The 13366-nt window shown below is 43.8% G+C and overlaps 1 protein-coding gene across 8 annotated transcripts in view; it reads left to right on the top strand.

The window, feature by feature from the left end:
- Positions 1–13366, top strand: part of ZNF704 (zinc finger protein 704) — a 161079-nt gene that overhangs the window by 112559 nt on the left and 35154 nt on the right. For all 8 annotated transcript variants that reach the window (XR_008427476.2, XR_008427475.2, XR_008427473.2 and 5 more), the window contains exons 3-4: positions 7800–7903; positions 12392–12618. Coding sequence is in view for 3 of the 8 variants with exons in the window: in XM_053929536.2 (XP_053785511.1) it covers positions 7800–7903; positions 12392–12618 (331 nt within the window). In the remaining 5 variants the exon portion in view is untranslated. The remainder of the gene's footprint in view (positions 1–7799; positions 7904–12391; positions 12619–13366) is intronic.

The raw sequence follows: 13366 nt of genomic DNA, 5'->3' as shown, positions 1-13366 counted from the left end.
GCAGCGCCCACCCGTGCATAGACCGGGGGCTGTGGCCATGTTCCCTGATGCCATACACACTCCCGAGTGCCTCCATGTCCCAGATGATGTCATTCTACAACCCACTGCCATGGTCACCAAGCAATCAATTCCACAGATAAAAGGTCAGTTGTCAAACCCAAGAAACTCATTTTCCACCTGGCAGCCAGAGTGAGCTTTTTGAAAAGTGAATCTGATAGCATCACCCCAGCTTGACCTGACCTCTCCGAAGGCCAATCTGCTTGAAATAGTTCAGTGCTCCTCAGGTTCTAGAAGATAAGGATGAAAACCCCCAGTGACCTGCGAAGGTCCTCCTGGGCCTGTCCCCTGTCCAAGTGCATAGTGCACCGTGCTGAGCCTTTCTGCTCCTTTTCAAGGCAGCCTGGCCCAAGCTTCGGCACTGCCCACCCAGAGTTCCTCCCTGCCCTCAACTGGGCAAGGCCAGTGCTCACTTCCAGGCTCCCTTAGCTGGGGACGTGTGAAGCACCTCATCAAGTCCACAGCACCCTTCCTGGCATTTGTCACATCCATAGGTTTATGATTTTTTATATGTGTTTGATTAAGGTCTGCTTTTCTAACAGACTAGATAGATTTCAGGGGGACGAGACTCCACCAGGTTGTGAGACTCTATTTCCAGTATGCAGAAGAGCTGCTTGCACAGAGCTAGTCCTCTAGAGTGAGGGATAAAGGCAGGAACTTGTGAACATAAAATCTAGACACACTCATGCTTTGGCTATTGTGGACAGTGCTCAAGAGCTATGATGTCATGAGCTGGATCCTGGCCAAGGCACTGCTGTGAAGCCCCAGTGAGGAATGCGGCAGCTGCTTCTCCACGCACCAGTGGTCACCTCTCACAGAGTAACTCCTATGAAGTTAGAACAGTTTGGTTCTTTATGAAAAACAGTACTCCAACAGCACCCTTGCTCTGCACCCCCCCACCACCCAAAAGAAAAGCAACATCTTGCTAGTGCTGCTACCCAGGAAGAAGAGCTGGGAGAGTCATTGACTGCATCCCTCTTGCTTGTGAGACAGATGCTCTGGGCAGATTTGTGAATGTGAAGGTTAACACCTCACATTCATGGAACCCTGGCTGTGGGTGAGGTCTGCTGGTGCTCACATGTGTTTTCTCATGGAATTGTCTCAACAATTAGTCTCTTTTTACATGTGAAGAAACAAAGACTCAGAGAGGTTAAGTAATTTCCCCAAGGTCACACAGCTAGTCATGGCAGAGAGTGAATTTGAAGCCACATGATGCTACTCACTCCAGAGCCTGCACTCTCTTTTCCCCCAGAGATACATCCTTAGCTGATATCAAGGGAGTTCTGTACTCACAGACTAAATACTGTCTGTTCATACAGGAAGAGCTGTCTCTTAGTCTGGTACTTTGGGTTTGAATTAAGATTTAACGAAAAATAGCTACATAGCACACCTTCATTTTCTTTGTTTGCCATTACTGTTTGCATTTTGACCTGTTTCTAAAATACAGATTGACCATCATTCTCCGTCCTGGGTTCATGAATGTTCATGGCTCTCTCTGCTTTCAAAACACAAGAAATCACTTAGCCAGGCACATGGGGCACAGGAACCACCCACGTTCTATCCTTTCTTCTTTCCCACTGCTTCCTCCACCAGGACTCCTAAGCTGTTTGCAAGCCAAGGATTTGCATGCTTCCTTGCCTGAAATGTGATTCTCCCATCCCAGAATCCTATTCATCCATCCAAGCTGAGTCAATCTCAATAAATTCTATAATACTCAACCAGGTCTGGGAGGAGAAATTATTTGGAAGAAGTCTCAGCCTATTGTAAATATGCGATCAGTGAGGTCTTTAACAGTAGATTCAGATTCAAATTCCAATTACAAGAAAACACTGACTGTCATCTGGAATGAGTTTGGTTTTTTTTCTCACCAACTCTAAATCTACCAGAAGGCCTCTGCAACAGCTTCCTCAAAGTGTAACAAATTCTACTTTGTATATCATCTCTTTGTGTTTAATTACAAGGATTTGAATTTGTAGAACCAATTAATCAGTAATTATATAGCACTGTAGCAAAAGAAATTAAACAAAGATGAAAAAAACAAAAACACAACTCAGCTCAAGGCTATGTCATCCGGTGATGTTTCATGCAGCATGCTGAAAATACTCCCTGAGAAACACAGGTTAACTGAATGGTGAGTGATGTGGGCCCTTGATGTTTGCTGTTGTTGTTGTGACCGCTAATGCCAACCTGAAACCTAAAGGTAATGCAAACATAAAAACACTCTGATGATGCTAATGTTAGTTCTTCTTGTCGTTCTTCATCAGGAATCTACTTTCTGATAATTACATTGAGAGGTAGTGGCAGACTTTAGCAATGCAAAAGAAATTCATATTTTATAATGATAGTTTCTCTATTGAATCTTCATATTTTAAAAAATCACTTAGACCAGCTGTTGATTTAATTATCAACTAGACCTCTAAAACAAACCTCAGAAGTGAAAAATAATAAAAGATACAAAGCTGGACTTCCAGCCAAGGTGGATGTGTAGGTAGATACAATATGCCTCCTAACACAAACAAAACAAGGACAGCAACAAATTTAAAAACAAAAACAATCAGAACTGCCAGAAAACCAAACTGTATGGAAGTCCAACAACCAAGGAGTTAAAGAAGAAACATTCAACCAAACCAGTAGAAGGGGCTGAGATGGGCAGCTGGGCAGAGAGGACTCACGGCAAGGCAGCAGCTTGGAGGACTGGGGTGGGTGAGGCAGCAGCTGGAGGAGCGGGTGGTCCCACATTTGCATGCGGATAAATCAGGAGTAACAACTGGGGAGCAAGACAGACTACACAGTCTAGGGTTCCAGTGTGGGGAAATAAAGCCTCAAAACCTCTGACTGAAAAAACCTGTAAGGGTTGAGGTGGCAGGAGAAACTCCCAGCCTCACAGGAGAGACCCACAGGGTCCTAGAATGTACACAAACCCACCCACCTGGGAATCAGCACCAGAAGGGCCCAATATGATTGTGGGTGGCGGAGGAAGTGACTGAAAGCCGAGACAAAGTTGAGCAAGCCACACTGTTCCCTCTCAGACCCTACCCCTACATACACCCCACAACGCAGTGAAGTGGGTTGCCACCCTGGCAAATACCTAAGGCTTCACCCCTTACTATGTAACAGGCCCACCCAGACCAAAAAAAAAAAAAAAAAAGGCCCAAATGAAAGAATAGATCAAAGCTCCAGAAAAAATACAACTAAGCGATGAAGAGATAGCCAATCTATCAGATGCACGGTTCAAAACACTGGTAATCAGGATGCTCACAGAATTGGTTGGGTAAGCTCACAAAATAGAGGAAAAAGTGGAGGCTATGAAAAGTGAAATAAAGGAAAATGTACAGGGAACCAACAATGACAGGAAGGAAACCGGGACTCAAACCAATGGTTTGGAGCAGAAGGAAGAAATAAACATTCAACCAAAACAGAATGAAGAAACTAGGATTCAAAACATTGAGAAGAGGCTTAGGAGCCCTCAGGACAACTTTAAATGTTCCAGAAACATCCTAGTCATAGGGGTGCCAGAAGCAGAAAAGGAAAAGCAAGTAATTGAAAATTTATTTGAAAACATAATGAAGGAGAACTTCTCCAATCTGGCAAAGGAAATAGACTTCCAAGAAGTCCTGGAAATACAGAGAGTCCCAAACAAGTTGGACCCAAGCAAGCACACACCAAGGCACATCATAATTACATTAGCCAAGATTAAACAGAAGGAGAGAATCTTAAAAGCAGCAAGAGAAAAGGAGACAGTTACCCACAAAGGAGTTCCCAGTAAGTCTATCAGCTGACTTCTCAAAAGAAACCTTACAGGCAAGAAGGGACTGGAAAGAAGTTTTCAAAGTCATGAAAGGCAAGGACCTACATCCAAGATTACTCTATCCAGCAAAGCTTTCATTTAGAATGGAAAGGCAGATAAGTGCTTCCCAGATAAGGTCAAGTTCAAGTTCATCATCACCAAGCCCTTACTGTATGAAATGTTAAAAGGACTTATCTAAGAAAAAGAAATTGATCAAAAACTATGAAGAGTAAAATGACAACAAACTCACAACCATCAACAACCAAACCTGAAAAAACAAAAACAAAAATGAACTAAGCAAACAACTAGAACAGGAACAGAATCACATAAATGGAGATCACATGGTGGGTTATCAGCAGGGAGGTGAAGGGAGGAGAATGAGGGAAAAGGTATAGGGAATAAGAAGCATAAATGGTAGGTAGAAAATAGAGAGCAGGAGGTTAAGAATAGTATAGGAAATGTAGAAGCCAAACAATTTATATGTAAGACCCATGGAGATGAACTAAGGCTGGGGGAGGGGCAGGCTTGTGCAGGGTGGAAGGAAATAAAGGCGGGAAAAATGGGACAACTCTAATAGCATAATCAATAAAATATATATATATTTTTTAAAAAAACAGAGCTGACTGTGGAAGGGAAAATAAAGGTCCCTGCAACCAAGGAGCAGGAAAAAGAGTAGCTATGTAGCCCTCCGCTGCAGAAATTAGGGCAGAGTGCTGGGGACTCTCTGTGGAGTTCCTGCCGTTTCCCAGCACCGGACTCCTGGGCCTTATTCTGGTTCTCAAACCTATTTTGGCGGGGGGGGGGGGGACTTTATTTATTTATTTTTTGAGAGAGAAGGGAGGGAGAAAGAGAGGGAGAGAAACATCAATGTGTGGTTGCCTCTAACGTGTTCCCCACTGGGGATCTGGCCGGCAACCCAGGTGTGTGCCCTGACTGGGAACAGGGAATCAAACTGGTGTCCCTTTGGTTCTCAGGCCAGCACTCAATCCACTGAGCCACATCAGCCGGGGCCCAAAACTTTTGTTAAAAACAGAATAGGAGAAGGCAGAGTTGGAAAGAGCAGGAGCGAGTTGGAAAGAGCAGTCGGTAGCTCCTGCAATTCAGTCCTGGGACTGGTAAGAGTGTGGCCTGCTCCTGTCCTGACACCAGTGTGAAGCAATGGTAACAGCTAGGCTCTGGGTAGGCAACTAGCCTGACAGCAGTCTATCCGGCAAGTGTCTCTCTTGCGAGGCCCCTCGTCACACCTGCCCCTGCGACATGTCTACACTCTGCATTGAGCACTCAATGACCATAAGGTGCTTTAAGTTCTTTTCCATGCTACTTCAGGAGGCTTCATTTCTATAAGAGAATGGCCTTACCTTTACTCCCAAGTCTAAGGATCTGATGACTTGTGGGTATTTATTGTAAAGTCTTGTCACAGTGTACCAAATGACGAGCAGTTTTTTCCCTTGTGTATGAGGTTGACTTGAAAACTTCTGCAGAGTAAATTCCACTGTGTACTCAGTGTTCTAGAAGCATCTTTAATTGCCAGTCTCTGAAAAAATGAATTTGTCTTTCAATAAAACAATTTTCCAAGAAAGAGTGAACAACACTTTGAGAAGGACTACATATAGAAGGAGATTTCAGATTCTCATCTTGGATTGGAAAAGTAAGATTTGCATGGTAATTTAGGGTCACGGTGGATGCTGGAGAGCCAAATTATAATGCTTTTTTTATAACTTCATCACGAAATTAATTGAGTAGCCCACCCCCAAAATTGGGAACAATTTGATTTTTCTTTGATTTAGGAATCTGTTTTCCTACTGCGCTATCAAGTTTCTATCTCTACGACTTCCTTGCTTTTACGGATTATACAGCACACCTATGAATGAGAGCCACATCTGTCAACGTGGCAGCTCATTTGACCGTATGGCTTATTAATCCTCTGTTGTGCTGCTTCAACTGTCCCCCAATTTGCAATGTTCATGTCTCAGGAGGTACAATTTATCTGATGTCAGTGTACTACATGTGTTTTTGCCTCTTGATATTAACTTCTTTATTGAAATCAGCCTTAGAAAGCTGACTCCAGTCCACAGCGATCATTATCTTATGGGCCTTTATTGGGGTTGACTGGCCAAAATACAGGAGCTAGAATAATATCTTCATCTCAGTGAATGATGGGAGTGCTCCTCACTTTTACCACACAGTCTCCGCTGCTCAGACTTGTCCCCTCCAGCAAAGTGCAGCAAAGCAGCTCGCTGGGGTTCAATGTTTCCCTTCATTTCTCTCCCATCTCAGTGAATGATCCAGTTAACACTCAAACCAAACACCTGGGAGCCATCCTGAGTCACCCCTTTCACTCACCTCACACCCAGTGTCTCAGCTAGTCTGCCAGGTCACCTTCCACTGCCCCAGCCGTCATCCCAGCCACCATTTCCTCTTCTCTTGGGTCCTAGCAATTCTCTCCTCCCTAGCCTTCCTGCTTCTGCTCCCCTTTCCACAATCTATCTTCCAGAGAGCTGCTCAGTAATTATTTTTAAAAATATGAATTTTGTTATATCACTAGGCCTGCTTAAGTCCCTCTAGTGACTTCCTCACCTGGCTAGTTGTACTTAGAATAAAATTGGAACCTCTCCCATGTCCTGTAGGACCCCCATGTCTCCTTCTCACACTGACCTGGTCCTTCTTCAAATGGATGAATCCTTCTCTTCCTAATACTATAGGGCACAGGTGGCAAACACAAGGCCCATGGGCCGAATCTGGCCCTCCACCTTGTTTTATCCAGCCCAGCACCTTGTTTCTCTACCTGGCAGTAGCGCCAAGCTCTCACTTAACTGTTAAGAAGTAGTTATACTTAATTCAGTCCTAAAATTACATTCGGCCCTTTGAAGGCAACCATGAGGGTGATGAGGCCCCCAGTGAAAATGAGTTTGACACCCCTGGTATAGGGTTTTGATGGGATCACTTAACTGCTGGACTTCAGCTTCCTTATCACTACAATAAAGTTAACAAAACATTGGATTTTCAAAGGGATAAATTCAGGGAGTACATGTGTGGGGTAGTGTGTGGTACATTGACGCAGTCACCGGCAAGCAGTGTCCACAGCGTTGTGGCTGACATGAGACAGATTCACATGGACTACTGAGCCCTGTGGAGGAAAAGGGACGCATAGCCACTCTCTCAAGGGGATAGTGCCCCAACCCTTGCCTTGACAGGCTTTTATTGGTTTAATTTGCATAGGAATACAGGGCATATAAGGAAAGCTCATCAATCATTGTCAGGCTGTAATAATTAAATAGATAACATTCAAAGAACTCTGAGGGTTTATTTTGAATCTGGGTCAGTTAGCTAAAGGACCATAAAACTTAGGGGAAACAAACTCATTTCATACTTGGACCCTTATCATTTAAATTGAAGGTATTAGCAAAGCCGGTTTCACAGGATTTCCTGCATTCCTTCTTAGTCCTGATCACTGGGGGGAACCCACCCTTTCCAGCACAGGACCACACCCATCTCCAGCATTGTTTCAGGCTTAGGTAGAGCCTGGGAAAGAAGGCAGCCAAGAGATTAGGAGACTTCTTGCAGACAGAATTGAGGACTCAGGCCATGCCAAAGCCAAGGGACGCAGGGCCATCATCCCCTTTCTCCATAGCCCCCAAGTCCTTCCCTGAGGACCCCCTTGGGACCATGCCTGTCTTAGCTCACCCCTCCCTTGAGGAATCTTACCCATCATTGGCTAACCGCTCATGCACTGGGGGCCAGGCAGGGTGAAGTAAAGTGGGCAGAGGCGGTGCTCCTACCAGGGAGATAAACATTGTCTCCTTAGTGGCTTAGGGTCTCAAGGTCTCTCACTCAGCCTTAGCCATGGGGGGTTACAGTCTCTGAAACCAGGCAGGACTGTTCCCAACAGTACATGGTGTGGCCCATAGTCCATGCAGAGTGAGCACTGTTAACAGTGTCCCTCCCTGTTTTCCAGGAAATCCTCAGAGGAACTGGACATGGACAAAGTGACGGCAGCAATGGTACTAACCAGCCTGTCCACCAGCCCTTTGGTTCGAAGTCCTCCTGTGCGGCCGAATGGTGAGCAGGGGGACGGGCATAGGGAAGGGCCCCTGGGTACCAAGAGCACCGCCTCCCTTTGAGAGGTCCCATACGGGTCTCACACCTATCAAATGAAATGAACAGTTAATCCTTGCCATGATCAGGAAGCCAGGGGAAATGTGGAAGAAATGGAGACTCCAGGGCACCACATTCATCCCTCCATCCATTCCACACACATCACCTTGCCAGGACACTTACCTGCAGCACTTTGTCCCTTTCCCCAAGTAAATGGAGATTGGTTTAATGTAGTTATTTTCCCAGCATTTTTTCTGTTCGGTCAGAGAGGTAGTTGGAGCAAAAAACTTTGAAGATTAAATATTTTGAAAAAGCATTATCCCAGACTCCTTAATCAAATACAATTATTTAGTTCATTCATTCACTCAATATATATTTATTAGGTACTATGCCAATGGTTTGAGTACATCATTGAAAACAATGTCCACACTCCCATGTAGTGTCCCAATCTCTTTGCGGGGAAAAAAAGACTCTCAATCATAGCCATACCAATGGCTAGCATTTACTGAACACTTACTACGTGACAAGTACTAGGTTTGCTTTATCTCATGTAATCCTCACAACTCTATGAAATATTATGATCTCTGTTTTACAGATGAGTAAACTGAGGCACATGGATTAATTGACTTGTAAATAGCAAAACTGAAATTCTCTTCTTTATCTTCCTGATCCCAGATCTGTTATCTTGGTTATGACATATTGTGGACTCACATAATTCACTATGAGAAATCAGGAGGGCAGTAGGAGATGATGTTGGAGACCTGACTAGGATTGTGGACATTAATTTGATGCTGCATCAGAGCTATTAAGTGATTGCCACTGGAAAGTTACAATTGGGTTTATAGGCAAAAACAAAAAAGAACCAAAAAAAATGTGGTGTCCTGATCCTTGGTGGTCACAGAGGGGACAGATAGGACATAACTGAGAAATATAAGGAAGGTAGAATCAACAGGACTCTGTGATGGACAAATAGGTTGAAGGAGAGGGAGTGACAGGGTGACTTCCAGGCAGTCAATATGCTTCAGCAAGGAGACCCATTCCCTGAGATGGGAACAAAGGCAGAGGAGTACATCTATTGGTGGATGTTTGGGACAGGAGCTGGGGTCACTGAAGAAGACAATAGGTTCAGTTGGAAACATGTTTAGTGGGCAGGACTGAGGCCCATTGAAGGGACGGTGTCTGGGGAGATCTGAGCTGCCCAGGTGGAATTGAAAGGCAGCATTTTTTGAAGGCATGAGAGTAGATGGGATCTCCCTGAGAGAGTCGTAGAGAGGCAGTCAGCAAAGACAAGGAGGGAACTGAGGGGGAAGGGGTGAAGCCCACCATCACTGAAGGGATCAGCAGAGGGGAAAGAACCCAGGAAGAGCCTGAGGATGACCAGAGGTAGAGGAGAGCTAGGAGAGAGTGGTTTCATGGAAGCCAAGCATCAGATGTGTGTTTCAAGGACAGACATCTGATGCTTCAGAAGCTAAACCGTGAAACAGACTGAATTCTGTATCAAGATGAAGGTCCCTGGAGATCTGGCCAGACCATTCATGGTGGACCAACCATGGGCAGAAATCAGACTGCAGCTAACTGAAATGTAATGCACTGAGACCACAGAGTGAACGTTACCGACACTGGAACACCATCTCTCAAAAGCCAGCCTCGTCAGTTATGAGACCGAGGTATGGTTCACACATAATTTGTTAGTAAGCATGAGGTGTGAAAATAAATTTGTTGAACAGACAGTGAATCCTCACCAAAACATATTCCACTCCAACTGTGGGTGCAAAGAATGATCAGGGTTCTGGGAAGTCAAATCAATACCATAAATCAGTAGTGCCCACCCCCTGTCATGACCGCCACAAGTGGGGGTGAGGCCACCTCATTACACAGTGGGGGTGAGGTGAGCCTGACCTATGCTGTGGAATGACAGGGCCTTTCTTCTCAGGGCCCGTTGAACAAGCATCCCGATTTAGCCTGCTCAGTGTGGCTATGCCACCAAAGAAAGAGCGCAGTTAAAGCAAAACTGAAGAATCCAATCCTAGCAAACGCAATTACCTAAAAGATCAGAAAGTTAATAGTGAAAAAATTCTTAGGGGTCACAAACAAGTATTTACTTTGTCCTAAGCTGGGCCACCAAATGCAAATAAATTGTAGATTTTCATTGCTTTAAAAAAAAAAGAATTGCAGGATTTCATAGAACTGTCAGAGGAGAAAGAGTATATTTTAATGCAACCATTATTTTTAACATGGCATTCTTTTTGAATTGAGAAACTTTTTAATGTTATTTTTTACCTTGAAAGGTTAGAACGAAAGTAAACCTTTTGCTTTTTCAAAGCAAACTTTTGTTAGCATAGTTATAAAGAAAGTAATTCAGTGTTCATTTTTATTTTTAAAAATAACTACCCAACTAATAATCCCAAATTGTCTGATCTTTCATTAAGTCTGCAACAGGCAGCAAATTCTTAACAAGGAAAAGCTGTTAATGGTAATAATGATAATGAAGGCATTGGATTTTTAAGAAATAAATATTATGTCCAGAATTCTTGTATATCAGTAAATTTTTGAAAACTGTCATGATCCTTCTCGTGCCAGAAAAGGATTGTTTTGTCAGGAAATGGGTCTGCAAAGAGGGTGAGAGTTCCAGCAGGACTTGTCTGCATTTTTGCCCAATACTTTTTTAAGATAAGGAGACACTGCCCTCTTAAAAAAAAAAATTACAAATTGGTTCTGACTTTTTTCTGAAAAATTCATTTATATCTCACATTATCCTTCTCATTAAATAGTGTTTCTTAAAGGAAATGTCATTCCCAAGTAAGCAAATTAACTTTGGGCATTGACATGAAGTAATGCAACCACACCGCTTTTCAAAATAAGTTGTCGCTTTTCAAAATAAATTCAATTCTTCATACCTAACATGATTACACAGCAAGTGCCACAAAGTTATTTTATTTTACAAGTGTATGTTGCGGGGTATTTATAAGCCTCCTGAGCCTGCTAAAGAGTTTGTCACACCAGGTAATATTACCTAAGGCCTTACATGAGGCTCCTCTTGATGTGCTGTTGTATTGAATGGAGCTTTCTTATTTATAAAAGGCCACTTGGGTCTGGTTAGTGCATCTGTATGAGATGCTGACTTGGTTTTCTTAGTGCCAGAAAGGTATGATCCTGCAGAAATGACTATTTGATTCAGTTAGAGCCTCACTTTAATGAGATGGGTAACTTTCTTCTATTTCAACTTAAAACTTCATTCCTCTAACTGAACTTTTGCTTGACATAGTTGAGGAATATGCTGGAAATCTATAATTGGGTGAGGGTAGTCAAGACATTTTTCCATGAACGCTAGTCCACCTCATTTCATTATTAATTACACAGATGTTAACAGCATTTTTTTAATGAGGCATTTTGGGATTTTGCCCCATTGTACTTAGAATATAGTTTAATATATTCAAAATGCACATAAGTATGGAGGAGAAATTATCCAAAAAGAAAGTCGAGTTTGTACAAAAGCTAATTAAAATCAGGCATCTTACATGGTAAAACAAATCTTCAGTGATTATAAGAACCTCCCCAAAGGCATTCTAATTGGGCAAAGATCTCTCCACATTAGCAAACATTTCATGTTTCCCGCACAAGTGGAAAGGTAAAATTCATATGACCGGTAATTATCCCCAATCTCAGCTTTGTTGGAAAGAGAGGAGGATTCCTACAACACAGGACCCACGTGCGCTAAAGGACAAAGACCAACCGGTAGACCATGGCTTGGGCGCAGGTTCGCATACTGGTTACGTGGCAAGTCACTTAAGTTCCTGGTGCCTCAGGTCCACGTCTGGGAAGCCTGCATGGCAGTGCAAGCTCTGAGAGACAGACGTTGTGAGAACAAATGAGGCTGTGTGAACGAGCTTTGTGAGATGGAAAACACCAACGTAAAGCACTGTTGTATCTTTAATAAGGCCAGTGGCTTTAGGTAACTATCTGGAAATTATTATTTCTTTTAGATTCTTAAATCTTGGACTAACTTTTTTTATAAACCTATTCCAAAGATCACAGACCTATGATAAATCCCTTTTTTAAAACGTTAAAATAAGAGGTGGGGGAAAGAGGATAATATTGCAAATGATTCCCTCTTAGAAACACCATCAATAAACTCAGAGCTCCCCAAACTTAGTGAACGAGGACATCTTTTTCTTTCCTGTTTTCATATCATCTCCACTGTCATCCCAAGGAACACAAAACCACCCACATCAGAAAACTGTTAGAAAAACCTGTTATGTGATTAAAATAGCTCAGTGTTTACAAAGCATAATGCAACTTTTTTTTTCTTGAGGTGTAGATACTGCACCCCTAGCTGGTGCACATTTTTGGGTGGGCTGCAGGTGCTTTGCAGGGTCCGGGTCTGTCCGCAAGCGTTCCCAGCCCTGCACTCCAGGTGCGCGTGCACGCTGACGCTGGTTGTCTGGCTTGCAGAGGGCCTCAGCGGATCCTGGAAGGAGGGTGGCGCCCCGTCCAGCAGCTGCGGCAGCGGCTACTGGAGCTGGAGTGCCCCCAGCGACCAGTCCAACCCGTCCACCCCGTCGCCGCCGCTGTCTGCCGACAGCGCCAAGCCCTTCCGCAGCCCCGCGCCCGACGACGGCATAGACGAGGCTGAGGCCGGCAATCTGCTCTTCGACGAGCCCATCCCCAGGAAAAGAAAGGTCAGCCTCTGCTCCCCGCTCCTGGTCTTTGGCGGTCCAGAATAAATCCCAAGGGTCCTGATCAGAGACAAAGCCACTAAGTGGACGCGTGTCTTGCAAGCGGGTGTTCCCGCCCTCACCAGCCCCTCTGGGTCGAGTTGCAGTCTGGTGTCAGAGTCGACATTGGTGCCCCCCCAGCTTTAATAGGGTTTGAAAGCTACGAATGTGGACTTCAGGCTTGTTTTGGTACTTAACTCACTCTATACCTGTGACTTCATTTTTTTTCACCTGTAAAATAAAACTAATATCCTTTTCTTTTTTCAGCTTCAAAGAGCATATTGAAAGAATGTTCCACATCTTATTTTTTGAAAACCAGATGTGAAACATACATGAAAGCTGACACATAGATGCATGTAGTAATCACAGACCAAAAATTGTATTTTACTAACTAAAAACAAAACAGGAGCTCTAATGAGTTGATTTAATACACTGATCACACATTTATTTACTCCTCACAGCCGTCCTGTCTGGTAAGTATTGTTTTCCCACCTTGGTATGAGGTGATTGAGGATCAGGAGATAAGACGCTGAACTTGCCCTGTCCTGCAGGGTAGAGAGGCCAGACCTGCCCCTCAGACCCCGGTCTGCCTGAACCTGAAGCTCATATTCTCTTCATTCTCTTCATGTATATTTATATTCATGCCCACTCACAATTTTTCAAAAGCATTTCTACTTCATAGAATAAAACAATCTACTGCTACTCTAGAAAA

This window comes from Desmodus rotundus, chromosome 8, assembly GCF_022682495.2.
Source record: "Desmodus rotundus isolate HL8 chromosome 8, HLdesRot8A.1, whole genome shotgun sequence".
Taxonomy (NCBI): Eukaryota; Metazoa; Chordata; class Mammalia; order Chiroptera; family Phyllostomidae; genus Desmodus; species Desmodus rotundus.
This window is presented reverse-complemented; position numbering and strand designations above follow the sequence as displayed.